The following is a 19593-nucleotide window of genomic DNA, read 5'->3' on the forward strand; positions in this document are numbered from 1 at the left end:
AAAGTTCTGATTCAATTGTGGACCTCCTATCCAAGTTCGAAGAGATCATAAGTGGTTCAGGAGCATTACAAGGAGTTGGCAAATAGATTTTGTTTAGGAACTGGCTTTCAAAAAAACTTACCCAAGTAAGAAGACAGCAAAATAGAAGAAATTAGTAGGAAAAAATAAATAGGTGCCAGTGGTATTCTTTTGATTGATTGATTCTTAGCATTAGTAAAAGAGAGGCACACTAGGTAGAGTTATGTTTCTAGTCATTTATGTTCAATTCCAGGGCCATCTTCTGTTTTCAGTAATATGTGCCCACTTCAAAGCCCAATTTAGCTTTCAGCTATCCACATGCAACTCCCTTGGAAATTGTACATGAGCAGCCAAGGGCAGAATTTAATATACTGCAGCCCCCACAACACTGCTAAACATAAAAATCCAAATTTATTTTATCTTTTGTTAAATTTTTCTGTAAAGAAATCAGGATCCTAGAGGGGGGAAAGTATTATCACAGAACAGAGTAATTCCTTCAAATTTAGGAACAACTTGCACGCACACACACACACACACACATACACACACACATCCCTTCTTATCCTCTTTGCCCAATAAGGCTGATTTTTACGATGTTTCATTTAAAATAAGTTTATTGAATTAAACTCAGTAAATGAAACAAATGACATGACTGGAGCTTGAAATAAACTATGTTATGATCTAATGAAATACATAATGCAAAAATGTCTTGCTTTTTATGCAAAATTATTATTAGTCTTAATAATAATGCATGAATAATTAAGGTCACAAATATATTAGGTATTTCAGCTTTCAATAATATTTTGAACTAGGCACTTAGGTTTTAGATCATGATATCTGCATTTTTATTTCACTTAGGAAAAGTATGTTAATCAAATCATCACACTGTCAAATTTTTATGATTTGGTTTATTTAATGTTTTGCCTTTTCAATGAGTTAATTTTTTGTATTATGTTTTCCCATTTCTCTTTTTTTTCTAGAAAGCATCAAATATTCTGACTTCCTCTATCTGCCAGAAGGTTTTTCTGATTTTGCTTTCCATTTACACTTTTCATACTTGTGGGTTTGTTTGTTAACATTTCCTGTTTGTTTCCCTGAATGAATCTGTTCTGTTAAATGTTTAAAAGAGGGTAAACCTTTTTTTGTTCATTTGCGTTTTTAAAGATTTTTCATTTTACATTTTGAAAGCCTTGAATAGATCAAGTTAGATGGACTAAAGATTTGTTGGTAGAGAAATATTTCATTCTTTGTCTGATTACATTCTGACATTTCTTTCCTTTCATTTGTATGCCAGGTGGTTGTGAATGCCCTTTTAGGAGCCATTCCCTCCATCATGAATGTGCTTCTGGTTTGTCTTATATTCTGGCTAATTTTCAGCATCATGGGAGTCAATCTGTTTGCTGGCAAGTTCTACCACTGTGTAAATACCACAACTGGTGACATGTTTGATCCCTCAGAAGTCTATAATCGTTCTCAGTGTTTTGAACTTATAGAAAGAAATGAGACTGCCCGGTGGAAAAATGTTAAAGTGAACTTTGATAATGTAGGATTTGGGTATCTCTCTTTACTTCAAGTAGTAAGTAAACACTTTCTGTCAATATTTCATTATTGCGTGTATTAATGAGAAATAAGTAAACACTGATTAGTAGTTTGGTCACTAAGTAAAATAAAACATCTTTCATTTCTTTCAGCACATATAGATGATCAATATATATTAGCATAAACTAATGGAAAGTTACTAGTATTTGCTAATCAAGAATTTATAGCATCTAAAGTGTGATTTAGCTGTTTACCTTTTTCTTCCTCAATTGTCATGCTTTTGAATGTGAATGCTTTTCAATTTCATAGAGGCTTTACCTATGTTAATATATAGTTAATTTTTTTACTAAAATAAAGTGCAATAAATTGTGTATATATATATCATGTTTTAATATGATCTATACAGCATTATATTCTTGACAAATTTTACAAAATTTTTATAACAAAGTTAAATATATATGTCATATTTGCAGGCCACATTTAAAGGATGGATGGACATTATGTATGCAGCTATTGACTCAAGAAATGTAAGTACAATCAATGTACTAAAGCAGTTTTTGGTGATGAATAAGTCCTTAGAGGCAATTACTAGAACTTGTATAAGCAGCTGAATTTCATAATGAGAAGAATTGGTATGATTATTACTAAGAAAATATTGTATGGAATATATAAAGAAGCAAAACACTAAAAAACTATTAAAATTATTTTCTGAATTATTTTCATATTCTAAAACACATGACGAATGTGTGATGTTCTAGTTAATACTTATATGGGTTGGCCCTGGTGACAGATTCTATGTCTGTTGTTCAAGAACCTGATTAATGTCAGAGAAGCCTATTATCAGGTTGTCTGAAAAGTAATGAATTTTTAGGCCATAGCAACTCCTGAAGATCATCTCTCAAGTTTTTAAAGGGATTTTAATATGAATCAATGAAGTGAGCACCTACACAGCAATCATCTTTGAAGTATCAAAGCAAACGTCTATTTGTATAATACACATATATGTCTGTGTTATATATGCTTGTCTTTTGCATATAAACACAATAGTTATGATTACTATCTCTATAAGCAAAAAATATTAGTGCAGAACCAGAGATAGAAAAAGAGACAGAAATTGAGACAGAAAAAGAGACTGAAAGAGAGGAAAGGAAAGAGAGACAAAGAAACAAAGAGAAGGAGGGAGACAAATGAAGAGAAGCAGAAAGAGAAAGAGAGAGAAGTCACAGTCAGTAAAATGTTCCATTGAATCCAGTAGACTTTCTCTCTGATAGCTGCTAAGGGAAATTATCTGGGAAACCATGCCTACACACTATGAAGATAGATTTTGAATAATCCCTATCATCTTATCCTATTTTAATACTCAAATAGGTCTGTGATCTCATTAGCTCTTGTCAACAGATCACAACCTATACATGCCTGCCCATCCTTGGTGACTGTCATCCATGTTTTCTAATTTTTCTTAAAAAGGGTCAATCCAGTGTTTTAAAAGACATCCTCAATTTCTCCTAATTTTTCAAGGATACCAGTGAAGCACTTTGACCTATTAGCTCTGATTCCCTGCTCTAGCTACATAATCAACCCTATTTTTTATTTCTTCCATATAATCTTTTAACAACATTCTTTACTCTCATTCTTTTTGGAGTTCAGAATTGGTTATATGTTACAGCCCACTCACACCCACCATGTGCCTTTCTCTTGCCTTCTGTGTGATGTTCCTCTTTTATCTCTTTGAAGGCAGTGTTGTTTGAGGTCTTTCTCCCCTATAGCAACAACTCTTTTTTTAATACTCTCTTTAAAGTCACATAAATCTATCTAAGCTTTTCTCAGACCTTTACCACTGATTGGGATTTTTTAAAAACCCATTTGTAAAACACTAAAGGAGAAGAAAATGGAAGATTATGAACAGTATTATTTCACAAAATAGTTAAAAACTGCTGGAGGAAAATGAGCCTGAAGAAAGCTAGTTTCCAAATATCCAAATATCCAAATAAGTCAGATTATCCTGAGATCATTTGTAGATGAAATTGGAAAAAAGGACAACAGATAGATTAGAAATGGAAGCAATCTACTACGATTTGGTTCTATTGATAATCTGTTCTCAAGACAAGTGGGGTTGAATTTCCCACTTCTCAATAACTAATGTGCCATTTAAGAAACTGACAAGTGACTCTTTAAGATTAAGTTGGGAACAAGAGATGCTTTAGACGAAATACAAGGAAATAGTTCTAGGTGTTGCCAGCATTAATCTTATAATTAAACATGTTGAAACTGATGATAAGGGCACCTATAGAGCAGAGAGAGACCAGCCAGAGATAAAGCCTTAGAGGAGGGTAGGATATGTATGAAGATCTATCAAAGGAGAGTGAGGAAGAACAGTCCACCAAATGGGAAGAGAATAAAGACAAGAGCAATGTCAAAAACAGAGAGAGGAGTTGTATTCAAGAGGAATGAAGGGATGGTCTACAGTATCAAATGTTTAAAAACACTGGAACAAGATCTCTAGTGTTTCAGGACACACAGATACACCACGAAAACTGAAAGGGATTCATCTGACCAGTTAAGGAAGTACTCATGCTAATGAGATATTGTATCTACTAAGTGTTGAATAACAAGTAATACTTCATTAATTTATCCCAAAACTATCTCTTAAAGTTCAAAGTAGGTCTGTAAGCACTAGTTTATCCTAACTATGCCCCTAACAATTTTAATAACATTTTTTAAGCTAGACCTATGACTTCATTGAAATAAGAAGGAACCAATTAAGAACTCCCTTTCCTAATACACATCAGCTCTTTATAGGTGACTTAGTCATAGTTCGAAAGTGTAAAGTTTTATATCATTATTAATTATTATTATTTTCTCAGTCAAATTCCTGGAAACAACCATCTCCACTTCCTCTCCTCTCACTTCTTAACCCTTTGCAAACCAGCTTTTGGCCTCATCATTCAACTGAAATTTCTCTGTTCAAAGTTGCCAATGAGGTCTAACTGATGACTGATTGTCTTTTTTCAGTCCTAATCCCTTTCAGCCTGCTATATTTGGCACTGCTGATTATCTGATTACATTCTCCTAAATCTTTGTTTTTTAGGTTTTCATGGGACTACTTTGTCTAGTTGATCTCCTACTTTTTTGATCACTTTTTTTCATTCTCCTATGTTGGTTCATCATCCACATCATGGTCCCTAAATATAATTGTTTCTCAAAGTTCTGTCCTATGCCCTTTTCTTTTGGCACATTAATTTCATTGGTTAAGTATTATTACCTCCCTATTGCCTATGGAAGGAAATAAAGATTTATTAAACAATTGCTATTTGCCAAACACTATGCTAAGTTCTGGGGACATAAATATAAGAAATAAGAAAGCACTTATGGTACTAACATACTTATGATGGAAACCAACACACACAAAACAGAAGAGGGAAATAAGTGTGTAGGGAGGTGAAGGAGGAAGAAGTCAGAAGGGAGAAGTGATAAAAGTATCTGGCATAAGGGCAACAGTTTTGAAATCCAGAAGCCAAGATCAGAACCAAGAGGAGAATGAAAGGCCTCTACACAATGGAGGCCCCAGGAAGAACTCACCAATGGGAGAAAAGGGTGGGTCTTATGGAAGAATATTCCAGATTGAGAAGACTGAAAGGATATTTTGATATCCCTGTGTAAGGAGGTCTGGGGCCCTGCAGGAAATTCCAGATAAGACAATTATAGGAACATGGTTTTCAAGTCTAGAAACCAGGAGCAGAACCAAGAGGAAATGCAATTAATACAAAATCCTTAATCTAGCATTTAAAGCCCTTCATGATCTGACTCCAAATTATCTCTCCAGACTAATTTCACATGAGTAGAAAATACTCATCACACATGCATTCTATATGCTGGCTAAACTGAACTATTTGCTCTTTCTTATACTCATCATACCATTTCATGTCTCATGTGTTTACATAAACCATTCCCAAGTCTGGCTTGTATTTTTCATCACTCTTTTTAAAAATTTAATATGGAGTGGTTTATTAAGTTCTTTTTTAAAAAGTTATTATTTGGGGCAGCTGGGTAGCTCAGTGGATTGAGAGCCAGGCCTAGAGATGGGAGGTCCTAGGTTCAAATCCGGCCTCAGACACTTCCCAGCTGTGTGACCCTGGGCAAGTCACTTGACCCCCATTGCCTACCCTTACCACTCTTCCACCTATAAGTCAATACACAGAAGTTAAGGGTTTAAAAATAAAAAAATAAAAAAAATAAAAAAAAAGTTATTATTTGTCTGTTAAAGGCACCACTGCCTTTCATTATGTTCATAAATGCAAATTATTACAGCTATTATAATTATAGCTGTATTACAGTAATCTCTCTTGATATTTTCTCACCAATAGAAGCTTGTTAATTATTTGTTAATATATCATTTTTTGTGTTTGTACTGTACCTGGCACAGTTCCTTATCCTTAGCAGACCCCTAATAAATATTTATTGAATTGTTTGTTGACATAGATCTCAACTCCTCTATGCTTTAGAAAATGATATTTGTGGGATACTATTGCCCTTCCAAAAAATCTATCTTCTAGCTGTCACTGATTAACTAGCTGATCTTTATCCCATATAAAGAGACCTTTGAGACTCTTTTTTTTTTAAATCCATTATCCAAGCCCTTCTAATTTAGCATAAATCAGCTGTGCTTTACTAATGTTGCCCTCAAGAATCTAGTCACTTAATTTTTAAAAGGGAATATAAAAGCAAGATTTTAGTGGAGGAAAATAACAAAATTAATTTCTCATGAGATAATTTAAGAAATGGAATTTTCATTAACATCTGTACAAACATCTGGATGAAAACTACATTTGTTAGTAACCTAGGAGAGAGAACTGGATATTGTCAGGAAAACTGAGCACAAAACTAGCCTGAAACATTTACTAGCTGTGACCATAGACAAGTCACTTAACCTCTGCCTGATTTGCTTTTCTTCATCTGCAAGATGGCAATAACATAAGCACCTACCTCTAGGGGTTGTTGTGAGAATAAAGTGGGATAAAATTGTGAAGTACTTCGCTAACCTTGCATCATTATATAAAATGTCACCTATTGTTATTATTAGCTGCTTTTGTACATCATGCTAAAACTCTTGATATTTCTAAGCATATCTTAAACATTAAGATTAAGGAATAAGCTTTTATTAGTTAAAATGAACAAGCAAAAAATAAGATAAAAGAGAATTTCTGAAAGGTTTATAGTATGCCAAGAACAATAAATGAGGAAGTTTTCACAATATCATTGAAACTATGCTTGTTAATTGAAAGTAGATATGAGAAAGTGAGAATAAATTGTCTTTCTCTGAAATAATCCTTCAAAATTATTCGTTTTCATTAAATCTCACTAGTATTAAAGCTCCAATCAAAATTTCTTTAACAGTAATGTATTCAAAGAGATCACTCTGCATAAAAAGAATAAAGATAAATAAATATACAGTAAACATGTCCACCCTCAATCTAAAAGGATCAATTCTTCCAACATCAAATTCTGCTATTAAATTTTACAAATCTTTCTTGTTTTATAGGTGGAACTACAGCCCAAATATGAAGACAACCTTTACATGTATCTTTACTTTGTTATTTTCATCATCTTTGGGTCATTCTTCACTTTGAATCTGTTCATTGGTGTCATCATTGATAATTTCAATCAACAAAAAAAGAAGATAAGTATTCATTACATTGTCTAACACACTTTGCCAGCAGGTGGGGCTGGGGATGAGGGGAGGTTTGGGAATGAAGGCGGGAGTGGTGGAATAGTGCGTTCTGGGACTTTATTGGGGCAAAGACTGCTGATTTAGAAGATAATTCCTCCAATGAACATAAGTAACTCCTATATAATTTATATTTCTGGTAAAGTGCCTGTGTCACTGTGAGGTTAACCTAATTAAACATAAAGCTAATGTGTCAGAGCCTGGATTTGAACCAGTTTTCCTTCAGGAGTTATTAACCATATTTTGTAACCTGTACCCTTTTACCAGTTTGTTAAAATCTATGAACTCTTCAATGAATGTATTTAAATGCATAAAACACATAGGATTACAAAGGAAACCAATTATATTGAAATATAGTTGCAAAAATAAAATTTTATTTAAGTTCACAAACCCCAGGTAAAGAACCTTTGTAACTAATCCAATGTCATCCTTTTATCTACTTCACTAGTGATACATGGATAGAATAGAATAGGATAGGATAGGATAGGATAGGATAGGATAGGATAGGATAGAATAGAAATGGGTCTTAGAAATTGACTTTGAAAACAATAGATTAACATTAAGTTATATTGTATTTTTATGTCTTTTGTTAAAACATTGCCCAATTCATTTTAATCTGTTTTCCAATGGAGTTTTATGAGGAATTTTACACCATTGCATTACATCATGCTACTTCTGCCTAATCAAAAAAAATAGATTAATTAATATTAGTAGTTTAGTTCCAAAATGATCATTATAGAAGTTCAGAGTGGGAAAGAACTCCAGTATCTGTTTAATCTAGTTTATGGATTATAATGATAATGATCATAAAATAATCATAGCCATCATTTATATAGTGCTTTAAAGTTTGCAAAGTGCTTTACAAATCTTATTTCATTTTATCCTCACAATAACCCTGGGGCAGGGGTAATATTATTATCCACATTTCACAGCTGGAAAAATTGTGGTTTAAAGAGATTAAATTGACATGCTTGGAGTCACACAGCCAGTCTGAGGTCAAATTTGAACTCAGGGCTTCCAGCCTGCCTGATAAGTGGTCATCTAATCTTTTTAAAGATTTCCATCAAAAAGGAATATACCATTTCCTGAAGTTACCTATTCTTTTTGGGAAATTAATTTTCTAGAAATTCATAATTATTAGAAATTCTTTCTTGACCTAAAGCCTGAATTTGCCTTTTTGTAACTTTTATCTATTTTTCTTAATTACGCTATGGGGGGGGGGGGGAGGCACACAGAATAAGCCTAATCCCTGTTCCACATTGGAGCCCTTATCTCTCTCTCTCTGTCTCTCTGTCTCTCTCTGTCTCTCTCTGTCTCTCTCTGTCTCTGTCTCTCTCTGTCTCTCTGTCTCTCTCTCTCTCTCTCTCTCTCTCTCTCTCTCTCTCTCTCTCTCTCTCACACACACACACACACACACACACACATTTTTTGGAGTTCTACGCTTCCTTCAGATCATTCAGAGCACTAGTACTATTGACAGGATTCTTGCAGTATCAGGCCACACCTTTAACTATTCTAGTTATTACCTGCCCTTGATTCAATCTTTTATATATGACTTTTTAGATGTACATTGATTGTTAAGTTCCATGTACATCCACTTCAAACAGCCTCTAATTTCTCTTCTCAGAATTGTTTCTCTCTTAACTGTCAAAAAAAATTTTATTTCTGAGTGTTTCCTATATGACCTAAGCTAACTTCTGCCGAATTTTAGTGCATTGAGTCCTTCTTACCTATCCTTCCCACCTATCCTTTCTTTGAATCTTTTGAAATGTGTTCTTCCAAAATCTAGCGTTCATATCAGACTATACCAGATATTCTTCTCCAAAGATTCTCTAAAATAGAGAGCTCCTCATTTCTCCTTGGTTCAGCTACCGTCTATACAACCTTTATATCAAACGTGCCTGGAATATAGTGTCTCCCTTATCAGGGCCCTCACAGCTACTTTGTATTTATTCTTTTTTCTTTTTAATTTTTTCCAGATTACATATCATTACAATTTTTAATAATCGTTTTCCAGTATTCTGTGACCCATGTTCTCCCCCTTTCTCCCACTTCTCTTCCTTTCCCAAGACAGAAGGTAACAGAATAAGGGTTATGCATGAGTTACTATACTATGCATATTTCAGTGTTTATCATGTTATGAAAGAAGACATATTGCTTGCATTTAGAGACAAATTTATAGAGGAAATAAAATGAAGGATGGCATGCTTCAATCTACATTCAAACTCCATCAGTTCCTTCTAAATCAATGGATGGCCTTTTTTTCTCATGAGCCCCTTGGAGTTGTCCTGAGTCCTTGCATTGCTGATAATAGTTAAATCATTCACAGTTGATCATCATAGACTATTGTTACTTGGTACAACATTCTCCTGGTTCTGTTCACTTCACTTTGCATCACTTCATATAAAATCTTTTCAGGTTTTTTGTGATAATGTTGTCTACTTATTCTTCATACATTTGGTATGTGTAAAGATGTGTGTGTGTATTTGTCACCATCATTAGATGTAACTGCCTTGAGAGTAATTGTTTTATTTTTTTGTATTTTGATCCCTAGAGATTAATAATAGTGCCTTAGACATAGTTATCACTTAATGCTTGTTGGTTTATAGACCTCTAAGTGATTTATCAACTCTCAAACCTACACAATCAGCCTTCATCTCCCTTCTGATTCCAGTCCTGTATCACTAACTACCTGCTAGACATCTACCCCATGACATTCCATATACTTCTCAAATTCAATGACCAAAATGGAACTAATTATCTTCTTCCCCAAAATCCACTCTTCTTAATTTCCCTATTTATGCTGAGGCATTGCTTACCCCAATGCAACATCACTTTGCATTTACTTTGGGGGAACCCAGAACTATGATTTCCTTAGAATATAAAGCTGGGAGGGGAATCACTTCTTTTAACTAATGTGGATCTGTAACTGTTCTACATCTTAAAGCCTTAGAAAGTTGTCAAAGGAATGAAGGAGTGAAATGCATTCACTATGATTATACATCCAATAAATTTCAGTGATGGGACTTGACCCCAGGTTTTTTCCTGACTCTAAGACCAGCTCCCTGCTCCCTGGTCTTAATTAGCTAATTATAAATATATATATGTATAATATATATAATACATATATGTGTATACATATATATATAATTACATTATATTTGTATATGTTTTTAGACATACATGGATGTCACATATATAACTATATATGTGTGTGCATGTTTTTTATATTGGTATTCACATTGTCTCCTCAAAGTAAATTAGAAGATCCTTGAGGGAACACCACTTCAATTCTGTTGAATTGAATTTATTCCATTGTTTTCATTTCAGCAAACAGCTCCTTCCCATCATTAAGAATTAACTGATCCAGAATATAATTTCCCCTTCACTTTTTGAAATATGGCATTATCATTAAAGCAAATCAGCAACTTATTAGCACTCTATTTTTGGCAGACAGAGTGAGTTCTGGTAGATAGCCAGAGAACTGTCATCTTCTAGTACTACTACATGATGCATCTGCCCCAGGCTTGTAACCTCCTTCCTCAACTTTTCATACTGATGTGGTGACAGAAAATAGAGGAGCCATCTTTGCATCAGTAAAGTCCTTAAAAGTCTCTATGTATCCTTTCTCAAAATCCTTTAGGCCAGAGGTGTCAAACAACTGGCCTGCATGTAGCCCACAACCCTCCCGAATGTGGCTTAAACCAAACTAAGATGTAATTTGTAATATTTTTACAATGTTATGATAAAACACAGAAAAAATTAAAATTTAAAAGTAACTCAAGAGAGCATCTGGGTGGCTCAGTTGATTGAGAATCAGGCCCAGAGATGGAAGGTTCTGGGTTCGAATTTGGCCTCAGACACTTCCTAGCTGTGTGACCCTGGGCAAGTCACTTAAATCCCATTGCCTAGCTTTACTGCTCTTCTGCCTTAGAACCAATATCAGTAATACCCAGTACTGGCTCTAAGACAGAAGGTAAGGGTTTCACAAAAAAAAAGTAATTTATAGAACTGATATCCACTGAGACATCTACCTGTCTCTCAGACAGATACCATCTTCTTAACCAAATATTCATTTTTGAAATCTAATTTTCTCTCTTAAATTCCTCACATTCAATGGATAACAGTAATGAAGACACCATCTTTTCCTCTGTAGTCTTGAGCTTCTTGCACAATCAATCCATAAACATTTCTTAAGCATCTACCATGAAAAACTTTAACATCTTTGTTAGAGCTTTCTAGATCCCTTTTGGCAATATCATCTGTATCTCATTTGGAGCTGAGAATCATCAGGCATGGTAAGTCTTAGGAAGATCTCTATCAAGTCTTATATACTTTCCAAAGTAGACAACAGACATCCCTATTGTTACCAGGTCAACAAATAATTGTATCTTTTGTCCACCACAGGAAGTCATCAACCACTACCACTCTACTGGTTGATGGAAAACTGATAGTGATGGTGAATCTGCTTTATCTTTGCCCTGGAAACAAATATCTGCTTCCTCTTAGCCTTTGGTTCCCTTCTTCTCAGAAAGAGCTTTGAATTTATTTGGGGGCTGTTATTGTTTCTAGTACAAGATTTTTAGTGGTTCTTCCCTCCTTCCTCTGTGTGACATTCTTCCATTCTTCCATTTCCTGTCAAAATTCAGGATTCATCTTTGTGTCTTCAAATTCTTTAAATTCTTTATTTTTGATTTGACAGCCCAGTTCATTTTTCTTTTTAAAGAAATTCTTCTTTGTTCCTCATAACCTGGAGCATGGAAAAGCATTCCTCAGGCCCCTTCATCTTATCTTTTATGTGGTAGAGCAGTCTGTAGTGTGAGCATACATAACAATTCTATGACTCTAGAACCAAGTAGTAGAAAGACTCAAAATTGTAGCTTATTTTATCTAAGGTAAGAGAAATGTTCTCTTGACCTCTTGGGTATATTTATGGGAAAAAGAAAAAATAACTAGATACTGTCTTATCCCAGGAAATTACTTTTCACAGACCGTACAGACCCATTCTAACATGGTAGTCAGGGACAATATTAATACCTGAAACTTTTTAACCTCAAGGAAAAGCCTATGTCTGCTTTTAAATTTTCTACTTCTACTTCCTTTTTCATAGTCTTCCTATTGTAAATCCATGTTTCAAGGATTAAACTGTAGAGAGACAATATTAACCAATTTTTATTTCATTTCTATACTTTGGAGGCCAAGATATCTTCATGACAGAGGAACAGAAGAAATACTACAATGCAATGAAAAAATTGGGGTCCAAGAAACCACAAAAGCCAATACCAAGGCCAGGGGTAAGCTATGCTATGACTTTTGTGGAAACAGAGATAAACTAAAGATGTTTTTTCATAGCATTATAAATATAATGTTACTTAAACTTGAATTTTTTTAGAAGACAAGATTTCATTGGTATGGCCACTTTCTCCCATCAATTCAGATAACAAATCTTCTATGCCTCAGTGCACCATCATTAAGAAGTAACTTTGGCTGAAAAATACATTATCTACAGTTAAAATGATGCTGAGACATTGAATTTAGTTAGACTGGTACTGTGGGAACAGACCTACAGTTATCCTTCTCTGCCCTTTTGAGCTTGTTAGGGCCTGACAGAGCTTGAATTCTCTTGGTATAGTCCTAGAGATCTCAAGCTCCCCTTCTATATTACAGTAAGGCATCTAGATATAGATTGAGTGGACGGTTACTATCAGACAATTCCAAATTCAAATGGTTTCCCCTATATCAAGGATAATTATATGAAACTTAATGGTGTGATGAAAACTGCTTGGTACTTTGGGAGGATATCTAAAAAAATGAGAAGAAACAGTCCTGTTCTCAAGCAATTTATAATCAGATTATAATTCCATTCTAATTGTGCTACTGGTTTCAGTAGCTGTATCAGTGACCACTATTGGCAATTCACATTTATATATCTTGTTATGCATGCTATGGCAATCAGTTCAGTAAAACATCCCAATAATAGCTAACATATATAATTATTTAACATTTACAAAATATTTCACATTATATTAACTTGCTTGGTCCTCAAAATAACCGTTGAAGTATCCCCATTTTAAAGATGAGAAACTGAGGCTCAAGAAAGATATCTGCCCAGGCTCACACAACTTGAGAAAAGGGATTTGAATCTACATCTTCCTGACTCCCAAATCCTGCACACTAAGCATTGTGCCAATATGCCTAATCTATTTAAATCATTGCTTATAACAACCCTGCAAGATAATTCCCATTTTACAATTTAATCTGGGGCTAAGGGAGATTAAATGACTTAGCCATGGTCAAGCAACTAAGCAGAACCAAGACTTTTACCTTTTGACTCCAATGGAATCTTATATGCTTTTTGGGCTTCTTATATATAAACTTATATATATATATATAAAAATATATATATATATATATTCTTATATATAAACATAGAGTGATTTTAGATGACTTTAGAAATTAATAGTAAGCAATGTAGTATGCCTTAAAGAACATTAGACTTGAAATCAAAATGCCAGGTTTTAAATCATGGTTCTTCTACTTACTGTATTGTGTTCTCCAAGTCACATAACCACTCTGTCTGGTTTCTTTGTCTGTAGAACTGGGATGATAATACTTGTACTATTTACTTTAAAAATAGCACATGGGTGCTTTTGGTGGTGGATAAAAGTCCAGAAACCACTGCTAAAAATTCATATTCATATGACATACTGCATATGTTATGGCACAGTGCTTGGCACATTGTAATCATTTAAATGATACTTATTGATTGATAAATACAGGATTGCTGTAACAAGAACATTTTGCAGACTATAAATTTTTCAAATTTTCCTGGTTTCTATTACTATGGGTACTTCCTATTAACGCAAGAAACAACCATCTGAATCTTAGTAGACAGTGCTCAAGAGCTGCTGTGATAAGCCTCTCTGAACTTAAACTGATTCTTGGGTAAGACAAAAAGTTCAACACTAAGCTCATACTGGAAGTCTTTCCAGTTTGAGAGGATGTAGCAAAGCTTGCACCAAAGTCATCCCTTTGAGAATCTGAGATCATCTCCATGATTTCTCACAGTATGGACTTCAGTAGAAGGCAGACATACAAAGCATGGCTTAAAAATGAGCTTTCGTTACAGTTAATACTGTAACTGTAGTTTACACTGGTAACTGGTTAATAAATAGTTAACAAGACTTACATTTCTGTGAAGAACTAGATAGCCTACTCTCCCTCTGGGAATAAATTTGCCAACTCTAAAAGTAAAAATGAACCTAGTACATCAGGGAAGCCAAGTACCTTGAAAACTGGTAATCAAGAAAGCCATTTATCTTAGAGCAAGGACAAATCCTTAAAAACAAAGTTTTTGTTATTCCAAACTGTAATAAGTAAGGCAACCTGGTACCATAGAAAGGTGCTTGATTTGGACTCAAAAAACCTGGGTACAAATTCTGGTCCTGACGCTGATCTAATTTGGAACCTTTAGTAAATAATTTGAATTTTTCTGAGCTTGTTTTCTGATATATAATTTGGAATAATAACACCTGTAGTACCCAATTATTATGAAAAAACACTGTATCAATCCTCCAGTGCTACATAATTGTCAGCTATTATTTTTATTATTGTATTTTATTATTATCATTATTTTATTGTCATTTTTATTATCATTTTTATTATAATAGAGCCAGGAATAGAATGTAGCTCTCTGAGAGCTGATAAAACGCTCTGCTACATCATTCTGCTTCCCTAATTCCATGCTTCTTGGGGCCAGTAGTAAAAAGAAAAAATAGTGCTGCAATATTAATACCTACATGCAAGGCATGATTACTAAAGTAATTTCTTCTCTTCAGAACAAATTCCAGGGAATGGTCTTTGATTTTGTAACCAGACAAGTCTTTGATATCAGCATCATGATTCTCATCTGTCTTAACATGGTTACCATGATGGTGGAGACTGATGATCAGAGTGAAGAAATGACTAGCATTCTGTCCCGGATTAACCTTGTGTTTATAGTCCTCTTCACTGGAGAATGTGTACTGAAGATGATCTCCCTCCGCCATTACTACTTCACCATAGGATGGAACATTTTTGATTTTGTGGTGGTCATCCTTTCCATTGTAGGTAAGAAGTAGTTGGTTTCATCTCACTGTAGCCTTCATAAAGATGAAGGACTAAATTAACAAGGGTAGAATAAATAACAATAGGCGAAAAGAATTCATCCTTGATTCATATTTAGAGTTAAATACAAGGGACCCTATGTGTAGACTTCAGAGTGAGATATTGTCTCCATATCTGAAATATATTTTTCTAGAAAAAAACAAGGCATTTCTGTAATGCATTAATTCTTTTTCTAATTTTAAAGGTTTTTATTTTCACCAAACGCATAAGTAGAGAATTAATTTAAGTAATAGATTTCTTATCTTGCTATCTTGGGTTTAACTGTCTACATCATGAAATAATCGAATTCTAAGAACTATTTTCCCTTAGAAATTCTGTCAAATGGGTCTGGTCTTGACCATTGTTTACAAATTATTCAGCTTAGTTCATTCAAACCCAGAGATACAAATCTCTGACTCAGCCATCTAGTGTGCCTTTTTTTTTTTAAACCCTTAACTTTCGGTGTATTGTCTCATAGGTGGAAGAGTAGTAAGGGTGGGCAATGGGGGTCAAGTGACTTGCCCAGGGTCACACAGCTGGGAAGTGGCTGAGGCCGGATTTGAACCCAGGACCTCCTGTCTCTAGGCCTGACTCTCAATCCACTGAGCTACCCAGCTGCCCCCCTAGTGTGCCTTTTAATTGGGGTGTCAATTGATAATAACATATAGAATGGGCTTTTTCCCTTGGGCAGTTTTTAGAGAAATGTTCCTACCAGTAGATCTCCTTTCCAGGCTCCAAGTCACTTACAGAGGTTGTCCTAGGTAATGCTGCTTAAATCTGTAACCCATAATATAAGTATAATTTAGAGAGGCCTGACAACACCTAATCAAATTGGCCTTCCAATAATTATTTTTATGATGAAAGGCAGTTCAAACCTTGTGAAGTTAACATTATAAACATCAAAACTATAGTAAGAATATCAAATTACTCTACCTATAACTCAACGGAAAGTTTAGGGAATTTCAATCTTCATATAGCATTTGCTCTTTCTATGTTTACCTAAATCCAGTCCATGCTATGGATAATTCTGTCCATAAGCAAACCCTCCTATGGGCTGGGCCTACATTAGACACTTACTAAATTAACAAAAATGAGAGGATCGTATTTGATGACAAAATTCTTCCTAGCTCTAATTCAATTTAATAAATATTTATAAATGCCTTCAATATGTAAAGCACTATTAAATGCTCTAAAATTCTAAGAGTCAGTGAACCTAATAAATGCTAAATAAGTGATGATTTTTAAAATGTACTCATTTAAAATTAAACCAAATTTGAGACTGTATTAATAAATATTAGTAACCATATTGGTTATTATTTTGTATCTTTAAGCAGAGATTTTTAAAAAGGAATTCTTAAATTGATAATGTTTTTCCTTTACTTTTCATTTTTAACAGGTATGTTTCTAGCAGAGCTGATAGAAAAATATTTTGTGTCCCCTACCCTATTTCGAGTGATCCGTCTTGCCAGGATTGGACGAATCCTCCGTCTTATCAAAGGAGCAAAGGGGATCCGCACACTTCTCTTTGCTTTGATGATGTCCCTCCCTGCTCTGTTCAACATCGGGCTCCTGCTCTTCCTGGTCATGTTTATCTATGCCATCTTTGGAATGTCCAACTTTGCCTATGTCAAAAGGGAAGTTGGAATCGATGACATGTTCAACTTTGAGACCTTTGGCAACAGCATGATCTGCCTCTTCCAAATCACCACATCTGCTGGTTGGGACGGTTTGCTCGCACCCATTCTTAACAGTGGACCCCCAGACTGCGACCCTCAAAAAGTTCACCCTGGAAGCTCAGTCAAAGGAGATTGTGGCAACCCCTCTGTTGGGATTTTCTTTTTTGTCAGTTATATCATCATCTCATTCCTGGTGGTGGTAAACATGTACATTGCTGTGATCCTGGAGAACTTCAGTGTTGCTACTGAAGAAAGTGCTGAGCCGCTGAGTGAGGATGACTTTGAGATGTTCTATGAGGTTTGGGAGAAGTTTGACCCCGATGCAACCCAGTTCATGGAATTTGAAAAACTTTCTCAGTTTGCAGCTGCACTGGATCCGCCTCTCAATTTACCACAACCAAACAAAATTCAGCTTATTGCCATGGATCTGCCCATGGTAAGCGGGGACCGAATTCACTGCCTTGACATCCTATTTGCTTTTACAAAACGTGTTTTAGGAGAGAGTGGAGAGATGGATGCTCTCCGAATACAGATGGAAGAGAGGTTCATGGCTTCCAATCCTTCTAAGGCTTCCTATGAGCCAATCACCACAACACTGAAGCGAAAGCAAGAGGAAGTATCTGCTGTTATCATTCAACGGGCTTACAGACGTCACCTTTTAAAGCGAACGGTAAAACAAGCCTCATTTACTTATAACAAAAATAAAATCAAAGGTGGGGCAAATCTCCTGGTGAAAGATGACATTCTTATTGAAAACTCTATCACAGAAAAAACAGATCTGACCATGTCCACAGCAGCTTGCCCACCTTCCTATGACCGAGTAACAAAACCAATCCTGGAGAAACATGAAAGAGAAGACAAAGATGACAAGGCCAAAGGAAAGTAAATGAAAGCAAATAATAATGATTGTGTGACAAATTGTTTACAGCCTAGGAAGGTAATGTATTTTTGTCAACAGGACTCCGGTAGGAGGTCTATGCCAAACTGACTGTTTTTACAAAAATATACTCTAAGGTCAGTGCCTATAATAAGACAGTGACCCCTCGTCAGCAAACTGTGACTGCATAAAGGGGAGACCACCTTGACAAGAGGTTACTGTTCTCACTACCAGCTGACACTGCTGAAGAGAAGAGACAAATGGCTACTCAGACTGTAGGGACCAGTTTAAAAGGGGGTGCAAACCTAAAATTTTGGGTGGGGGGTAACATAAAATACTTTAGTATAGTAATTGTATCCACTGTTTGCATCTCAACTGCCACATTTGTCATATTTTTACAAGATCTGTTAGTGGAATTCATCTTTTTTTTAATTCATATGTTGTTTATTATATGTGACTGTTATATGTGACTATTTTTGTAAATGGGGTTTATGTTGGGAAACGGGGTTAAGAACTACGTTACAGGTATGACCTCTGAGGATTCTACCCTATGGATCCTCTGATATATACAGAAAAATGGTTTGCATGAAGGCATGTTGCACTTAGAGATCATGCATGAGAAAAAGTTACAAGGAAACTAATGGAATTTTAAATTATTTCAGTGTTTCTGGGATGGGAGTTGGGAAATAAATTGGAGGTGCTTATCTGATTGTGTTTGATCAAAGCCAGATAAGTCTTTTTATACCCAGAAAGCCTCCCCCCATCCCCACCCAAGAACATAATTAAGTGGATTATTTTTTTAGGCAGGCCATTATATCTCAGTAGGTGCAAACTTCATACAAACGTCTGGAGTCACAAATGTTATGTTTTTCTTTATCATGTAAAACAGAATACTGAATAACATAATGAAACAGCCCCTGGGGAAAAAAATTGACCAAAAGAACCCTTTATAAAGTTCTGCTTAATCCTGTACTTTGTTTAGCCATCTTCAGCTCTCAACAAGGTTGACATGTATGTGTTAACAAAATGCCCTGTGTTATGTAAATAGACATTTTACTCTGTGGTGCATGTTTGAGCAAACAAATAATGACCAGAGCACAGTATTTATTGCATCAAATATGTACCACAAGAAGTGTAGAGTGCAAGCTTTCAACAGGTAATATAATGTATTCTGTACCATTAGAGATAGTTTGGATGCTATCAATGCATGTTTATATTGCCTATGCCACTGTATCCTGCTCTTTCCACTGTTGCGAATCTCCTACGTGGGAAACCACATATCAGTGGGAAAGTCATGGAACTAGTCCAACAGAACTCATTCCTTTAAGTCATTAAGCAATAGTTTGCAGCACTTTAAGAGCTTTGGGGTTTGTATTTTTAAATTTTAAGTAAATAACTTATGGTGTATAGCCAGACTGTACAGACATGATAAAAACTGCTTAACCTGTTAAAAATGTGTTTAGAATTTTATAACCAAATATAAATAATGTAAAAAAACATTTTATTTTATTTTTCAGCATTATGTACATAAAACAAGAAATGAAAATTAACTTCAGGTTGATGTCATAGTCACTTTTCTTACTTTCTGTCCATAGCACTTTCTCATGGAAGAA

At 34.9% G+C, this 19593-nt stretch overlaps 1 protein-coding gene across 1 annotated transcript in view; it reads left to right on the forward strand.

The window, feature by feature from the left end:
• Positions 1 to 17989, forward strand: part of LOC123241459 (sodium channel protein type 1 subunit alpha) — a 138448-nt gene extending 120459 nt beyond the window's left edge. The window contains exons 11-16 of the mRNA XM_044669104.1: positions 1313 to 1594; positions 2031 to 2084; positions 7097 to 7234; positions 12472 to 12576; positions 15121 to 15391; positions 16824 to 17989. Of these exons, the coding sequence (XP_044525039.1) occupies positions 1313 to 1594; positions 2031 to 2084; positions 7097 to 7234; positions 12472 to 12576; positions 15121 to 15391; positions 16824 to 17989 (2016 nt within the window). The remainder of the gene's footprint in view (positions 1 to 1312; positions 1595 to 2030; positions 2085 to 7096; positions 7235 to 12471; positions 12577 to 15120; positions 15392 to 16823) is intronic.
• Positions 17990 to 19593: the final 1604 nt, after the last annotated feature.

The sequence above is a fragment of the Gracilinanus agilis genome, chromosome 3, assembly GCF_016433145.1.
Source record: "Gracilinanus agilis isolate LMUSP501 chromosome 3, AgileGrace, whole genome shotgun sequence".
Lineage (NCBI taxonomy): Eukaryota > Metazoa > Chordata > Mammalia > Didelphimorphia > Didelphidae > Gracilinanus > Gracilinanus agilis.